The sequence below is a fragment of the Protopterus annectens genome, chromosome 13.part0 (genome assembly GCF_019279795.1).
Source record: "Protopterus annectens isolate FY-2018-M chromosome 13.part0, PAN1.0, whole genome shotgun sequence".
NCBI classification, from domain to species: Eukaryota; Metazoa; Chordata; order Ceratodontiformes; family Protopteridae; genus Protopterus; species Protopterus annectens.
Window position 1 is genome coordinate 133,046,209 of NC_056747.1, and position 18,232 is coordinate 133,064,440.

An 18,232-nucleotide genomic window follows, 5' to 3' on the forward strand; every position below is an offset into this window, starting at 1 on the left:
CACTTGTAACTGGTTTGGAGTCTGACATGGCTTAAGCAATTCTAATCATGTGGGTTCTGCCCTTGAGCCAGTTTGCAACCCATCTAGTGACATAGGGGTTTATATTTAAGCTGGTGAGCTTAACTATAATGCCCGAGTGGGGTACTGTATCGAAGGCTTTTGCGAGGTCCAGGTAGGCTGTGTGGACCACCTTCCCCTTGTCAATGGCCTTTGTGACAGTTTCAAAGTAATCGACCAGGTTTAAGAGGCAGGATCTGCCCTTAAAGCCAAACTGGGTAGGATCCAGTGTCTGTAGGTCCCCAATATCTTTACTTATGAGGTCCATGATGATCCTTTTCCATAGCTTTGCAGACCAAGCTAGTCAGGCTTATGGGGCGATAGTTTCCAGGATCCATTGAGGCATCACCTTTGTGGAGAGGGACCACTGTTGCTGTACGCCACTCTTTGGGTACATATCCTGTAGTAAGGCTGAGATTGAATAGTAGTTTTATGTTTGGGTTTAGCTCTTCTTGGAGTTCATGTAGGACGCAGCCCGGGACACCGTCTGGTCCCATTGGTGCTGTGTTTTTTTTGCTTTGGACAGGGCAGCTCTTACCTAAGCATTTAAGATGTCAGGGGGGGCAGCACTCTGCTGGGATAGATATTTGCCCTTTTGGTGAGGGGGGGGGGGGGAGTTTGCACTGAACCTGTCAGCTAGGATGCTGTATTTTCCCAAAAGTCTTGGGGATCAACATGATGTTTTTTTGGCTAAAGTGAGACGAGCCTTATGTTCTTTTTGGTCAGCAGTCGTTTTTGCATTGGAGCTCTGCCATGCATGTCATTTTTGCCCAGTCTCTCATGGTTGAGTCATGAACACTAACACTTAACCAAGGCAAGTGAGGCCTGCAGTTCTTTAGATGCTGTTCTGGGTTCTTTTGTGACCTCTTGGATGAGTCGTCACCGTGCTCTTGGGGTAATTTTTTAGGCCAGCCACTGCCGGGTAGGTTCACCATTGTTCCCTGTTTTCTCCATTTGTGGATAATGGCTCTCACTGTGGTTCGCTGGAATCCTAAAGCTTTAGAATTGGCTTTGTAACCTTTTCTAGACAGATGTCAATTACTTAGTTTCTCATCTTTTCCAGAATTTCTTTAAATCACGGCATGAAGTCAACCTTTTTGGGATCTTTTCGCCTACTTCACTTTGTCTGACCAGTTCTATTTAAGTGATCTCTTGATTCAATATGTCTGGCAATAATCAAGACTGGGTGTGGCTAATGAAATTGAACTCTTGTTTTCCCAAAAATGTGATTAACCACAGTTACTTCATGATAACAAGGGGCAATTATTTTTCACACAGGGCCATGTACGTTTGGATAGTTTTTTTTTTTTTCCGCTTAATAAATAAAATCACTTAAACTGCACTTCGTGTTTCCTTGGGTTATCTTTGTCTAATATTTAAATGTGTTTGATGATATGAAACATTTAAGTGTGACAAGCATGCAAAAAAAATAAAAAAAAACAGGAAGGGGGCAAATACTTTTTCACTGCACTGTATGCATACCTATAGATAGATATACAACACACACATAGGGACAAGGAAAAAAAAACATCTTAACCCCACCCCAAGTGTTTAAGCATTTCTAGAAAGAAGCCACAAAACAGTCTAGTTCACAGCTATCTTTGAAGGATCTTAAGTCTTACCACATACAGGAAGTTTGTTAAACTATCTCTTGTGACCAACTAGTCCCCGGAGTCCCCCTTCCAAGTAAGAGAAAAAAATATCCTCCCCATATTCATTATTGCATCATGTGCTAAATCACTTCCATCAGCACACCAACAAGTACACCTGGAGGGGACACCAATTAGTTACTGTCAATGTTAAACCATCCACTCTGCATATGTAAAAACAAAATGGTAGCAGACAAAAGTTAAACACTCACAAGCATGTCCAACAAATTCTGCTTGCCTCACACCAAGATCCCCAAATTCAACGATCCAGAGTTTAAAAACAGTGTCTTCACATGGAAATTCAAGGGACTGCTTGACATGAACTTGCCAGGTCAAAATTCGTCCCACATTAGGTGAAATGTGAAAACGTGCACACCCCCAGTCAGCAATATCCCAAAGCATTTGTGAGAACTGCGCACATAATGGGTGCAAAGACCTTGTGAACACAAGAGGAACTATAGAGTGACATCCATCACGAGCTCAAAGTGCCTACACTGTGAAGCCCCAGGTCTACTGAGCTCATGATATTGTACGAATTCTCACTATGAGACAAGGGGGGATTTTCACCAGCAGAAGGTGCAACACGTGAAAATTGTACTATTTCTTCAATTTTTTTTTTGCTGGTTGCTTGAGTTCCAGTTAACTGAGACTTTAATTTACTGTGTGTCTACATACATATATCTTCCCAATTCCAAAAATCGCCATACCTCAGAAAAACTTTCAGGAAAAAGAGCAATTTCAGACTTCTGGTTGGGCTACCCACCATATTACAATCAAAGCCTTATACAGTGAAATCCAACCTCATCATAAAAGCTTCAAAAAGCATACCTACCGACTCAAATTGACATCAAATAATGAAACAAGCGACGGAAATGCATGTGGAAATACAGACAGGCAAGCCAAATACAGACATCATAAAACTACAGCCATACTCCAGAATTAATAAAAAAAGTAAATTGCATACAAGAACAAAACGCCACACAGCAATCACAATAATTAGAAACTGTATTACGTTTTATTATTCTACTGTGACTGCTGTGCATTGTTTTGTTGTTCTTAAATGTTTTTTAGTACACAGTGTTGTGGAATTTGTAAATTACATACAAGAAATAGAAGGGCACTTCATTCCCTAGTAAACTTGTACGGCGATATATTACTGAACAGATCTGCTTCTAAAAATAAAAGCAAAAATCACACACAGATCTGAAATGCACATACTGTTTATCAAGACATCTACTTAATCACTACACCGAGTCACTGTGGCTTCTGCTGCTCCTGCCACTACACCGAGTCGTTGTGGCTTTTGCTGCTCCTGCTGCCTTCCTTGCAATATAGCATACCTGCGTAGCAGACTTGTACAGTCTGTTGGATACCTTTGGATGTTTGCTTTGATAATTTCAGTCAGCGAGTAGGTCATGAAAATTTACGTACAGCAATTTTTATCTATTATATGTAGATCCAATCATGATGTAGATAATCTACCAGTCTGCAGTTTCAGTCTCACCATTCCTGGGATCAGTGTTACTAATCTCCAGATCTGAAATGCTTATCAAAACATCCCCCCTCATGCCTATACAAGCTTTCACAATAGCAAGATGGGGTTTGGGGGAATCAAGGGTATGTCACTGGAAAAATTCTGAGAATGTCCAGACATCTCAATTTTAAATTTACAGCCCTTAATCTTCCCTTCCTAAACCACATACACCCCCCCCCCACACACACACACACACACACACACACAAAAAAGTGACTCAGAACAAGCAAAGTTTAAAAAAAGAGTTACTAACCAGAAGCAGATAAGCAGATAGATAAAAGTCTGGCTATAGCCCAGGCAACCAGAATTCTACTAGCAGCTGTGGCATTTGACAGCTAGTAGGAAGACAGATGAACAGGACAGCTGGTAATAAGGAGAAGTGCAGAGGGACATCTGGCCTCGTATACTGCCAACTACGCCCTGAAGGAGAGGTGGTGTTGGTGGTACAAAAGGCAGGAGTTAGGCCCACCAAGCCACTAATGGGCAGCAGTGCATGGAGGTCACACTCACTAAGAGAGGACATTGTGGGACACTATGGTGATGTCACCCCTGCATTCTCCACCCAGGGTACAGGTTTAGACAATTAAAATGCTCTCATCCCTGGGATGTTAAAGAAAGCGGAAAGCACCACTCATGGCTGCCTGCATGGCAGCCCCCCACTCCACCCAGGTAGCTTTCACCTTCTTTCTGGATCTAATGTCCACAGCAGTAGCAAACAGTAACGGTCTCAGAGAAGTTTTAACAGTCAAGTGGTATATTAAAAAATATTTTTAAAAACCAAACTAATTTCTTGCAAAAACTCTAAGGGCAAGTCTAGCTAAGTTTTACAACATGCTCTGGTAACTAGTGAAAAAGGCTGCAAAATCAAAATCCCTTCCTAATGGCAACCTATCCCATTCTGCACTGCTAAACTAGGCAGACAGTGCCTATAAACCTAAGCTTTGAGCTGCATACCAACTTCTCCGACGATTTAGGGCACTCCCGTCTACTTTCTTGGTCTGGATCGGCAATCTCTTGACTATCAGACTGAGCTCTGTCATTGTCTTCAGTATCACTATCAATTTCAGCTTCATCTAACACACTCAAATCCAACATGTCGATACCTTGCAAGTTATCCAAACTTGCTTCACGGTCATCCTACAAAGCAAAATGATGAAACTGTTATAACTGCAGTTTGTGTTTATACACATCAGCAAACTTCCCAAGCCACAATTCTTGCACCAGCATAGCTTGACAACTTGATTTCATGGCTCAGGCAATGCACTGTAAACAGGGAATCTTAACCTTCTTCCCCTCCAACAGCTTTTGAAACCAAAGCACTAGTGACACATACTGAAGACATACTCATCATGCAAGTAGTTCACAAGCATCACTGCAACCTAGAACAAAGCAGGAGAGACAGCAAACCGCTTTGTCTTCACTGCACAAAGACAAAAGTAGCATACATTTTTAGCACACGACATAGCACCCCTTAAGGCTGCAGCAGTGATCACAAGATGCCCCACTATAGTACTGGCATTTATTCTATTCAGACTACTTGAAAGCTCACCGGATCACCTGACTTCTACATCATTAAACAAGGTTAGTTGACAGCCCCTAGGAGAAAGTTGGGGGGGGGGGTGCATACCTGTCCATCAGCAGAATCTTCTTCCTGCCCATCTTCACCACCGTCATCCTCAGGTCTTCGCCCTAAAAGTAAAAAAGCAAATGTCAATAATAAAAAGTACAAACGTTGGGCACTAGCCCACTCAAGTAAATTTATTTACTTATTGACATTTGGTGAACAGGAAAGTCCAAATGGGTAGGGAACCCATTTCAGAGGGAGCACATGGAGAAAGGCTCCACAAAAATACAGACATTAAACAGGTTTTACAAAGGTGTATGCATTTATAGATTTAACGCAATTTATCATGTGGATGAAATTTACTTTAGAACAAACAGTTAAGTCTAAATTCTAGTTAGAATTACACATTACTAGCATAGCAAAGTCAACTAGCATAGCAAAGTCATACATAAAAATAATGTACACTAATTGGGTGTTGAAGGTATAAAACAATAAAATAAAAAGAATATAAAATTTAAATATGGGTAGCAAGTCAGAGGGAAAGAGTAGGGCTATTTAGGATAGAGATAGAAATAGAAGTAACTATCATCAGACAAAATGATGTTAAGGGTTAGGAGGGTAACAGATGTTCTATAAGGTATGGGAGCATTCACCAAGGAGAAGCAGGTATAGTAGGTAAGAAGATAGATTAGAAGTAGATCAGGAAGACTGGAAGAGGGATAGGAACACAGATACAAAGACAACAGGAAAAGATGGTAGGTGATGAGGGGTAAAGTAGAAAAGTACAGTTTTGTACCTACCATAAATGTAGATGTTAGAGTGTACACCCTGCTGCAGTCATCACACTTGGGTGATCTTGTCGTCAGGGGCTCCCGCAGTCGGCCTGAAGTCCAAAGTCTTGGTCCGGCGTCGGTTGCTGTCGCTTCTTCCCTGACGTCAGTGCGCCAGGAGTATATATGATGCATCCAACGCCATTTTCTTCAGTTTTTCTTGCCCCAGATGTCAGGTGCCCCCAAAAAGGTGGCCAGTAATTAGTACCAATCTAAGAAATTTAGCACAAACACAACATCCCTCCAGCTATAAGCAAATACATCAGAAAGTTATTGTAAAGATTTAGTCAGAGGGTAACCTGGACTGCAGCAGGGTGTATACTCGAACATCTACATTTATGGTAGGTACAACACTGTACTATGTTCATCATGTTACCCTGCTGCAGTCATCAAACTTGGGTAGAATCCCAAAGCTAAGGATGGGAGGAGGAGTCAAAGAGGGCTAGAGGAGGCTAGAAGGCCCTGCAGAACTGCAGTGGCGAAGCCAGCTCTAGTCTTAGAGTTAAGTGGTAGTGTTTGGTGAAGGTGTGTACTGAACTCCAAGCTGCAGCTTCCAAAATATTCTTGGTTGGCACCCCCCCTGAGGAAGGCTGTAGATGTAGCTGCTGCCCAGGTAGAGTGGGGCCTTATGGCAGCAGGAACTGGTTTTCCATGACGGGTGTAGCAAAAACTAATGCAATGTCCAACGCATTTGGAAATGGTCCGTTTTGATATAGCCCTCCCTTGTCAAGCTGCAGCATAGGATACAAAGAGCTGGTCAGATTTTCTGAAAACCTTAGTTTTATCCAAGTAGTAACGCAGTTGCCTGTGAATGTCCAAGGAATACAGGAGTCTTTCTCCTTTGTTCTGTGGATTTGGAAAGAAAGTGGGTAAGTGGATGGTTTGATTTAAAGCCACACTGGATACCACCTTAGGCATGCAGGAAGAATTAGTTCGTAGAAAACCTGTCTTGATGGAAAATGAGGAAAGGTTCCACTGCCATTAGTGCCTGAAGCTCTGAGACTCTTCTGGCTGAAGTTACTGCTAGCAGCAGAGCAGTCTTCCATGACAAACTTTAGCTCAGCAGAGAAAGCTGGTTCAAAGGGAGGTAGCGTAAGTTTTTCCAGAACAAAGTTGAGGTCCCAGGTTGGAGTAGGTGCTCTCCTGGGGGGGGGGGGGGGGGGGGCGGGGGGGCCTAAAGTTTTTTGCCCCTCGGAGGAACTGCCTTAGAAGTGGATGTGAAAATAAGGGTGGATCTGTGTTGTAGTGGGCTGAAATAGCTTAAGCATGGATTTTAATAGATGAAAAACAAAGTCCTTTGTGCAACATCTCAGTTAAATACTGTAGAATCTGAGGCATGTGAGGCTGAAGGGCATTTTGGCCTTTAGCTTGGTTCCAGGCGCAAAACCTTTTCCATTTGTCAGAGTAGGCCTTCCTGGTGCTGGGCCTCCTTCATAGGTAGGTACTAGGCTATTGGCCCTAGGGCCTATATAAGCCTAGCCAAAAGGTACCCTGCCTTTCGCCACCCAAGAAAATTATTTTCCTGTGCCACTGTCGAGCAGAGCCACAAAAGTGATCCCCGGGGTGAATTTCCTATCTCCCATCCAATCAAGATTTTTCTTGAAGAGTGCTAATGAGGAGCTTTGTTTGATATACTTAAGTAGTTTGTTGCAGAGTATGGAAAGTCTCTGGGACAGGAATCTATCCCTCCAGCATGTTCTGTTTATTGTGGTGACAAGATTTAGGTCCCTAGAGCATGTAGCTCGGAGAGATTGGGATTTCTTTAAGTGGAGCATGTCCAAACGCTCTGGGTTTGACATAGCTTTTTGTGTTAGGCAGAGAATGCCTCTGAGAAGGCGATATGTGACAGAGTAAAGCTGCAGGTTTTTTTTAGACGGTCTGGGTAGGGCATCTGTTTGAGGCCGGTAATCCTCTTTGTGAGGTATTTCTATGGCCTTTCCAGTTGTTGTAGATGTCTTGTGAGGTACATACCAAAAGGGGGGCATTGTACTCTATAATGGGTCTAATGAGTGATGAGTAGAGGGGATGAGAAACCTTTTGTGATGAGGTGTGCCACGTAGAAGGATTTCCTGACTAATGTGGCAATGTGATTATCAAAGGAGAGACTACTGTCCACCTGTGTCCCAAGGTCTCTTATCACACTTTCGGTGTTAAGCAGACTACCGCCTATGTGGTAGTTCATGGGTACAGAGTTTTTACCAAAAGGGGTGACAATGCACTTTTTGGCATTGAGCTAGCTTCCAGAATAACATCCATAAAGTACAGTTTTGTACCTACCATAAATGTAGATGTCCGATAGGTATGAATCTGCAGTCATAACATATGGGTTGTCCTGCCTCAGGCAGCCCTTCGGTCGGCCGGATTCCAAAGTCAGGGTCTGGCCTCGGCTGATGTCGCACCTTACCCGACGTCAGAGCGTCTGGGGTATAAAAGCATCAGCAGACGCCATTTTCCTCAGTTTTTCTTGCCCCAGATGCCAGGTGCCCTCTAGGAAGGCTAAATTTGGATAAATGCAATAGAATTCCAAACATTTGCAAAATTATATATATATATATATATATATATATATATATATATATATATACATATATATACATATATATACACACATATACATATACACACACATACATATACATACACATATACATACACATATACATACACATATATACATATACACACACACACACACACACAAAACAAATACACCATAATAGATTCCCCCAGCTAGCTAAGAGAGGGGTAAACACCCTAGGAATACCACAGAGGGATAGGAGGGAGGGTAAACCTGACTGCAGATGCATACCTATCGGACATCTACATTTATGGTAGGTACAAAACTGTACTATGTCCTTCAAGGATGCATTTGCAGTCATAACATATGGGTAGAATACCATAGCTAATCTGGGGGTGGAGGTACTAAGAAAAGGATGGTGTAGTTAGGATCCCCTGCAGGACTGCAGTAGCAAAGCCTGCTCTGGATCTGGAGTATAAAGGTAGATTGTAATGTTTGGTAAATGTATGCACGGAGCTCCAAGTAGCAGCTTCTAAAATGTCCTTGGTAGCCACCCCTCGTAGGAAGGCTGTAGTGGTGGGTGTGGCCCTTGTGGAATGAGGCCTGATGTTTGCAGGAACTGACTTTCCATGAAAGGAGTAACAAAATCGAATGCAATTTCCTATCCATTTTGAAGCTGTCTGTTTGGAAATTGCTTTTCCTTGCACCCCAGCAGCATATGCTACAAATAGTTGGTCAGTTTTTCTGCTACTTTTAGTTCTGTCAAAGTAGTAGCGTAGTTGTCTGTGTATATCCAGGGTGTGCCCCTCTATTCTGTACCCTCTGAAAGGGACACCAGAGCACTAGACAGGTGGGGGAAAAAGGTTTACACCTCCGCCACTCTAGCTATGAGAGCACTAAATGGTCAATTTCACATGCTAAAATACCAGCAATTTCTAATGTCTCAAATGAGACAAAAAATGAGCACACTCCCTCAACAGTCTGAATTGAAAGAAATGCAGGATCTGTTGCATGCAGCTGAACAGGTGGGCAAACATACTTTACAATGTGGATTTGATTCTTTGGAGGCTTCCTGTAGTGCAGCTGTTACTGGGTCTGTTATACGTAGGCATGCTTGGTTAAAGGAACAAACTTTGTCTGATCCATGTTAAAGCAAAGCTTCTAGATGCGCCCTTACAGCAGGATGTCCTATTTGGAGTTAAAGCAGAAGTCTTAAAGAAAATGGATAAGGCAAAATCTATGCAGATAAGATTTTCTACAGGTTCAGTCCCCTCGCTTCAGCAGAAATTGGCCAACAAAAATTGGTCCTTTCCAGCTACTGACAGACCTCAGAGGGGTAAATACAGACGCCCATGAGACAAGTGAATAGCTTGGTTCAAGGATACCCTAGATACCACCTTTGGCATAAAAGTAGGATTAACTCTTAGTGTAACTGTCCTGATGGAAGATAAGAAATGGCTGTACTGCCATTAATGCTTGTAACTCAGATACTCTTCTTGCTGAAGTTATTGCCAGAAGGAATGCAGTTTTCCAAGACAGAAACTGTAGATCCGCTGATGCCGCTGGTTCAAAGGGAGGAAGTGTTAGTTTCTCCAAGACAAAGTTGAGATCCCAAGCGGGTAAAGGGGGTTTTCTTTGAGGTTTGATATTTTTGATCCCTCTCAGAAATTGCTTGAGGAGAGGGTGTGAGAAGATAGGTGGATCCACATTGTATTCTGCTGAAATTTCTGAGGCATGAATCTTAATGGAAGAATAGGAAAGGCCATTGCGGAACAGCTCTGCTAAGTATTCCAGAATATGTGTCATGCTTGCCACTGTCACATCTAAGCCTTTTGATGTGTTCCAAATGAAAAATCTTTTCCATTTAGCCGAGTATGTCTTCCTTGTGGAAGGCAGTGAGCTTCCATGATAATGTCCTTCACTCTCTGTGATAAAACATTTTGTTTTGGATTTAAGGGATTTTCCAGGCAGTTAGCTGCAATGTTTTTAAGTTGGGATGCATGATCTTGAAATTGTTCTCTGTCAGAAGAGGAGGCCATAAGGGGAGAGGCCATGGTTTTGCCTGTGACATGTTCCTCAATAGTGGATACCAGTGTTGCCTTGGCCAGTCTGGAGCTATCAGAATCACTCTTGGCTGTTCCTCCCTGATCTTCAGTAGAACCTTGTACATTAATGGGAGAGGTGGGAAGGCATATACTTTTAGAGCTTTCCAGCTGAAAGAGAAATTCCACCCTCCATGCTTGTGGGTGGTATGTCCTTGAGCAGAATGTCTTCAGTTGATGGTTGAGGGGGGAGACTAACAGATCTATCTCCGGCGTTCCCCATGCCTTTGTTATGAGTTGGAAGATGCCTGGGTGCAGCATCCATTCGTGTGCATCCATGGTAGTTCTGCTTAAGCTGTCTGCCAGTGTATTTTCCTTTCCTGGCACGAACTGGGACTGCAGTTGGATATTGAGTTTCAGGCATAGCTCCCATAGATTCATAGCCAGCCGGCATAGAGGGTAGGAGTGTGTGCCTCCCTGCTTATTTACCACATGACCGTAGTGTTGTGTCCTTATTAACAGGTGGCCTTGATGGAGGAAGGGTTTGAAAGCCTCGATTGCATGCATCACTGCCAGCATTTCCTTTTGGTTTATGTGCATGTGTAGCTGTCCTTGAGACCATAGGCCTTGGATACATTTGCCCTCCATGTGTGCTCCCCATCCTCGGTCTGAAGCGTCCGTAGTGATGGTTTGTTTTGTTTTTGGTTTGTTGAAAGGCAACCCCTCTGTTGGACTGGCAGGCCTGAGCCCACCACAGGAATTCCTTTTGAAGGCAAGGAATGATTGGTATCAAAGTTTCCAAACTGTGACTATGTTGAGACCATACACTCCTTGGATACCATTGTAATTTTCTCATATGCAGCCTGGCCTGTGGTATCAGAATTATGCAGGATGCCATGTAACCCAGGGCCTGCAGGATTTTCCTTGCAGTAAGCTGAGCTTGTCTTGTCAGATTCATGAAGTAATCCGGAAGCTGTTTTTGTTTTTCTTCTGTGAGAAAGGCCATTTGGGCGGTTGTGTCTAGATCCGCACCCAGAAAGGTTATCCTTTGGGATGGAACCAGTCTTGATTTTTGGATGTTGACTGTGTATCCCAATGCCTGTAGTAGGTGGATGGCATAGGCCAAGTCTTTTATCAAATTTACCTTCTTGTCAGCTTGAATAAGGCAGTCGTCCAGATAAGGGTAGATTTGAATCCCCTGAAGTCTGCAGTGTGCAATTACTGATGCCAGGCATTTCGTGAATACTCTGGGCGCAGTAGATAAGCCAAAGGGCAATGCTGAGAATTGATAATGCTCTGATCCTGCAAGAAATCTGAGGTGTCTTCTGCAGTTTGGTCGAATAGGGACATGCAGGTATGCCTCCTTGAGATCTAGAGTCACCAGCCAAGACTCCTTGCCCAACATGGGAAGAAGCTGCTGTAGGGTCAGCATCTTGAATTTTGGCACAATGAGGTAAGCATTCAGTGCGGACAGGTCGAGAATAGGCCTCCATGGATTTTCTTTTCTTGGTACAAGGAATAGTCTGGAGTAAAATCCTTGGCCTTGTTCTGAAAGTGGTACCTTTTCTATAGCCTTCATTTGAAGCAAGTTGTTGATCTGCTTTAAAGCCTCTGCCCTCTGATTTGGTGGTAGGTTTGGCATTCCGTTTCTTTTTGCAAAGTGTGGAAGTGGAACCTGTATCCTTTGTCTATTATTTGCAGTGTCCATGTGTCCCTTGTAATATAATGCCAATTTGAGAATAAAGCAAGCTTTCCGCCCAAGGGTGCTTCCAGTTGAGCCCTGGTGGGCGGAATCAGAGTAAAGTCATTGAGCCTGTCCTGGTGTAGTAGTAGTTGTTGCTGATGCACTACCTCTCTGGTTGGCAGGCTGCCACTGACTGCCTCTGTATGAACCCCTAGAATGGCCTCTGCCTCTGGGGCGTCTGTTCCTGCCTCTCTGGGCTCTGTCCGAAAAGGACCAATTCTTAGTAGGCCAGTTTCTGCTGAATCTCGGTGGTTGTACTTGTAGGAAATCCTTAACTGTTTACACAGATTTTGCCTTTTCTTCATACTTTGACCTCCTGAGCAGAGGAGCCAAATAAATTTTGTTTCTCCATTGGAGCATCCAGGAGTTTAGCTTTAACAAGGTCTGGCAAAGATTGTTCCTTCAGCCAGGCATGCCTACGAATAACTGCCCCAGTCATAGCTGACCTAAATGAAGCCTCCAATGCATCATAACCACACTAAGAAATTATTACTAACCTGCTGCGAGTTGTGTACCAATTCCTGAAGGGATTTACGGTCAAGGGGCTCAGGGGAAGAAAGCTTCTTGTTCAGTTCATCTAACAAATACTTTTGGTACTGTATCATATGAAATTGACAATTTAGTGCCCTGACGGAAAGAGTTGCAGAAGTATATACCTTCTTTCCCCATCTCTCTAAAGATCTAGACTCTCTTTCAGAAGGTAGAGGATTTTTGGCAGTGGCAGCCGCAACCCCTTTAGGGCCCAGAGTAATAGTTTCTGGGTCTGCAGAATGGGCTTTATATAGATGGAAGTGAGAATCCGGGACCCTGTAGTATCTATTAGGTTTGGCAGGGGTCGGGGGGAAGAGTATCAGGGGCTGTACTGACATCATTGTACACATCAATTACATTCAAAACAGGAGGTATAGCTAAGGGCCTATGCTGAGGCAAATGTAAAAAGGTCCTTAATCTCTTTCTAGAATCAGAGAATTCCTGGCCTTGCCATTGAAAATGCTCTCTCATGGAGTGTAGTCTCACCAAAAGAAAACTCTTCAGGAGGGAAGGCCGAAGGGATAGATTCTTCAGCATCAGAATCCTCATAGGGCGAATAAGCCTCCTCCTGGTGGTCTGACAACTCAGAACCATCCGTGGACTCATCTGAAGAGTGTGGGTCAGAAGGCTCAGTCCTGGGCCTTTTGTCTGGTGGAGGGTGAGAGGCCCTGTCCGGGTGAGGTTGTGAAACTCTAATTAAAGAAATAAGATCCTCTGCAAGGCTGAGGATCTGAGAACTAGAGGAAGGCCTCTGGGAGGTAGTCTTGGGAGAAAAAGCTTTAGAAAGTTTAGCAGCTTTAGCCCTAGAAAAGGCCTTAATGGACATGGAAGCAGGGGGCCTAGCTGCCCCACGTGCAGGAGTAGAAATGTCCAAAGGTATGGTGTCGGACATATCCTGGACACTGGTTTCAGTAGGTAGCTCGGTAGCCGACTCAGCCGGGGCCTCCCGGGCCGCGGTGGTCGGTTGAGTGGATTCGGATGAAGGAATCTCCGAGGACTCTGTTTCGGCCGAAACAGAGACACTCGCGGTAGGCCTTACCGTGGTTTCAGCCGAAACCGCGGGCCGCGAATGTCGGTCCTTGTCCTTCCGGTTTTTTCACCAAATGTGATGCCAGAGTCTCAGACAGCATTTTATATGCAAAACTAGCCCCAAAAAATTCCTCTGCAAACTCCGACCGACGTCTAAGAGTTCGTCGGTTGAAGGAAGCACAGGCTGAACAGGACGATACGTCGTGGTCTGGGCCTAAGCAAGGAAGGCAGTAGGAATGGAAATCCTTAGGAGGTATTTGTTTCCCACAAGTTAAACAATTATTTACTTTATCTGACATCGGCTGAGGCAAGAAAGAGTCCCCAACGGGGTACTTAGCTTTTTCGAAGTTTTCAGTAGCTGAAATCACTGGATCTGACCGACCGGCACTTGCGAACAGCTTCTGCTTCGGGCACCGCGCGGCAAGAAGGCAAGAAAGACTGAGGAAAATGGCATCGGCTGATGCCTTTATACCCCAGACGCTCTGACGTCGGGGAAGGTGCAACATCAGCCGAGGCCAGACCCAGACTTTGGAATCCGGCCAACCGAAGGGCTGCCTGAGGCAGGACAACCCATATGTTATGACTGCAGATGCATCCTTGAAGGACATCTGCTTGAGGAAGAGGAGCTGGCTGGATGCTTAGGCGATTTGCCATGCAGCCAAATTTAAGGTTTTGAGCTGGCTGTGTAGAATCCGATTGACTTGCCATGTGAGCAAATGGGCAATTTGTGGTAAAATCCAAGGTGGGCCCTGGGCCATATTCCTTAATAGTGGGTACCAGTGCTGGCGTGGCCAGTCTGGGGCTATGAGCATCATTCGTGGTCTCTCCTTTCCTTTAGAAGCACCTTTGAGAGAAGGGGCAATGGAGGGAAGGCATATACAGTCAGGTTTTCCCAACTGAATGAGAGTGCGTCCACTTTCCAAACTTGATGGTGAAGTGGCCTTGTACACAATTTTGTTAGCTGATAGTTTTGGGGGTTGGCAAACCGGTTTATGTCTGGGTGGCCCCAATTTTGAGTCATCATTGCAAATACTTGTGGATCCAGTTTCCACTCGTGGGGATCCATGAGGTTTCTGCTGAGGTAGTCTGCCAATGTGTTCTTTTTTCCTGGCAGGATTGTAGCTGAACTTGGTAAGCCAGTGCTGTGTTCCACAAGGTCATTGCTTGCCTGCATAGAGGATAAGAGTGTGTACCCCCTTGTTTGTTTATGTACCACATTACTGTGGTGTTGTCCGTCCTTACTGTAATCTGTCCTGGATGTAAGAGGTTCTTGAAGGCTGTCAGAGCATTCTGTACAGCTAGCATCTTTTTGATTGATGTGCAGATTCCTTTGATCTGCAGTCCATATGCCTTGAACGCACTTGTCATGTGTGCCCCCCAGGCATAGTCCGATGCATCTGTTGTCATAGTTTGCCAGGCTGAGGGCAAGGTGAAAGGCTGACCCTGAGGTGGCATACCTGTGACCACCATAGAAACTCTTGAAGGCAGGGAATGAGAGATTTTGTGTCCAAGCTGTGGCTACGTTGAGACCATACGCTTTTTAGGTACCACTGTAATTTCCTCATATGCAGCTTTGCAAATGGTAGTAGTAGAATGCAAGATGCCATGAAGCCCAAGGCCCGCAGAATTTTTCTTGCGGGGAGTTGGGTCTTCGTTGCCATTATTTTGAAATATTGAGCCAGTTGTAGTGGTTTGTCTGGCGTCAGATAAGCCTTCTGGGCAGTTGTATTCAAGCTGGCAACCAGGAATGTCATATTTTGTGAGGGTACTAGTTTTGATTTATTTTCGTTTACTGTGTACCCTAGGCAACTTACATGTTTTACAAAAGCCAGATGTTGTAAGAGGATGTCCTTGCTTTCTGCTTGGATAAGGCAGTCGTCCAGGTATGGGTATATTTGAATTCCTCTGTCTGCAGTATGCAATTGCTGGTGCCAGGCATTTTGTGAAAACCCTGGGCGCAGTGGTTAAGCCAAAGGGCGGTGCAGAGAATTGGTAATGGGTTGAACCTGCAATGAAACAGAGGTATCTTCTGCAATTTTGTCTAATAGGGAAATGCAGGTATGCCTCCTTGGGGTCCAACGTTACTAGCCAGGTTTCTTGCCCAACATGGGAAGAAGCTGCTGTTGTGATAGCAGCTTTAATTTGGGTACTTGTAAGAAGGTGTTTAGAATTGAAAGGTCCAGAATTGGTCTCCAGGCATTGTCCTTTCTGGGGACTAGTAAGTCTTGAGTAAAATCCTTGGCCTTGCTCCCATGTAGGTACCAGTTGAATGGCTCTCCTGTCCATGAGAGCTGCAATTTGTTTTTGTGCCTCTGCCCATTGATTTTGTGGCAAGTTTGGCGTTCCTCTATTCGTTGGCAAGGTGTGGAAATGGAATCTGTATCCTTGTGAAATTATGTCTAGGACCCATTTGTCCTTTGTGACGATGTGCCAATTGTCTGAAAAAAGTGCTAATTTTCCTCCCAAGGGAGCTGCCAAGAGAGTCTTGCTTGGCCATATGAGGTTTAAGTCATTGAGTTTGCCTTCTAGTAGTTTGGGGCCTGTCTTCTCCTCCCTTCTGTGTTGCAGTGCCCTATTGTCGAGGTTTGTAGTGGGTTTGTGGTTGTCCTCTGCCTCATGGGCGTCTGTATTTACCCCTCTGAGGTCTGTCAGTAGCTGGAAAGGACCAATTTTTGTTGGCCAATTTCTGCTGAAGCAAGGGGGCTGAACCTGTAGAAAATCTTATCTGCATAGATTTTGCCTTATCATCCATTTTCTTTAAGACTTCTGCTTTAACTCCAAATAGGACATCCTGCTGTAAGGGCGCATCTAGAAGCTTTGCTTTAACATGGATCAGGCAAAGTTTGTTCCTTTAACCAAGCATGCCTACGTATAACAGACCCAGTAACAGCTGCACTACAGGAAGCCTCCAAAGAATCAAATCCACATTGTAAAGTATGTTTGCCCACCTGTTCAGCTGCATGCAACAGATCCTGCATTTCTTTCAAATCAGACTGTTGAGGGAGTGTGCTCATTTTTTGTCTCATTTGAGACATTAGAAATTGCTGGTATTTTAGCATGTGAAATTGACCATTTAGTGCTCTCATAGCTAGAGTGGCGGAGGTGTAAACCTTTTTCCCCCACCTGTCTAGTGCTCTGGTGTCCCTTTCAGAGGGTACAGGATTTTTCGCCATAGAAGCCTTAGCCCCTTTGTGACCCTGGGAGATGGTCTCTGGATCAGCAGCAGGGCTTTTATAAAGGAATTTGTGGGAGTTAGGCACTCTATATCATCGGTCTGGTTTGGCTGGAGCAGGAGGCAGAGAATCTGGATTCTAAGTAAACATCATCCACAATGTCTAAAACTGAGGGGATAGCAAAAGGTCTGTGCTGGGGGAATTAAAGAAACTGATCCTTTTCTTTGAGTCAGAGATGTCCTGACCTTCCCAGTGAAAATGTTCCCTCATAGTGTGTAAAGTTTCCTCAAAGGAGTAGTCTTCAGGGGGAGAAGCTGAGGAAATGGAATCCTCAGCATCAGAATCTTCATAAGGGGGGGAAAGGAGTAATCTTGGTCCTCCGAGGAGCCTGAGGAAATAGACACTTGATCAAAGGAGGCTTAGTCTTCCTCTTGTCTAGGCCTTTTGTCAGGGGGGGGGGGGGTACCCCTGATTAAAGAGATCAAATCTTCAGCCATTTTAAGCATCTGTTTCTTGGGCATGGTGCCTTGAACTGGAGACTGAAGTGCAGTCTTTTTTGGTTTAATAGGAGTCTTAAGCTTAGGATATGCTTTTATAGTGAGCGGTCTGAAATTACCTTCAGAAACCGAAGGTGTTTCTGCAGCACCATCTCTTTCCGCAATGTCGTTGGTAGGGGCTAAAGAAAATGGCTGCGTCGGCCTAGCACTCTCCGCCAAAGGTTCCAAAGCGGTCTCTGGTTCCAATTCTGTGGCAGCCAGGTGCTGCGTAGGAGCCTCACTGAAAACCGGTGAACCGGAAACCGGCACAGCCGAGGCCTCTGAGTCTGGCTTGGGTCTAGGCTGCCTGTCCATATCCTTGCGTTTTTTGTGCACGCCGGTAGTCGGTTGCTCCGACTGCATTGTGTAGTTAAATTTTCTACCGAAGTAGTGTCATGCGAAATCAAAGCGTCTTTTTATAGTACGCTTATTGAACCTAGCACAAAAGTGACAACCAGTGACGTCGTGGTCTGGGCCTAGGCAAGGTATACAATAAGAATAAAAATCCTTGAGGTATTTGCTTCCCACAAGAAATACAATTAACTTTTTCTGACATCGGTCTGAGGCAAGAAAAGTTTCTCCAACGGGATACTTAGCTTTATTAAAGACTTTGGATCTGAAATTAGACTTCGAAAATCTCAGAAGTCGGCCGACCGGCACTTGCGAACTGCTTCTGCTTCGGGCACCGTGCGGCAAGAAAGACTGAAGAAAATGGCGTTGGATGCATCATATATACCCCTGGTGCACCGACGTCAGGGAAGAAGCGACAGCAACAGACACCGGACCAAGACTTTGGAATTCAGGTCGACTGCGGGACCCAAGTGTGATGACTGCAGCAGGGTAACACGATGAACATCAGCAGGAGGGGAAAAAAAAAAAAAAAAAAAGAGGTACTCAAGAAAGGGCGAAAGTAGAAAGACAGGAATTAAGTATGGTAGTCATTAGTTGGAGAGCAAGAGCAAATGTGCATACTGAGAAAGTGATTTTGTTACTTTAAAGGACCACTACGGGCAAATGATGAAGAA

The 18,232-nt window shown here is 44.4% G+C and overlaps 1 protein-coding gene across 2 annotated transcripts in view; it reads right to left on the bottom strand.

Moving 5' to 3' along the window:
* The window catches only part of LOC122817656 (scaffold attachment factor B2-like), a 1,188,489-nt gene that overhangs the window by 1,024,563 nt on the left and 145,694 nt on the right, over nt 1-18,232 (bottom strand). For both annotated transcript variants that reach the window (XM_044090719.1, XM_044090720.1), the window contains exon 3: nt 4,868-4,929. In XM_044090719.1, coding sequence (XP_043946654.1) covers nt 4,868-4,929 — 62 coding nt within the window. The remainder of the gene's footprint in view (nt 1-4,867; nt 4,930-18,232) is intronic.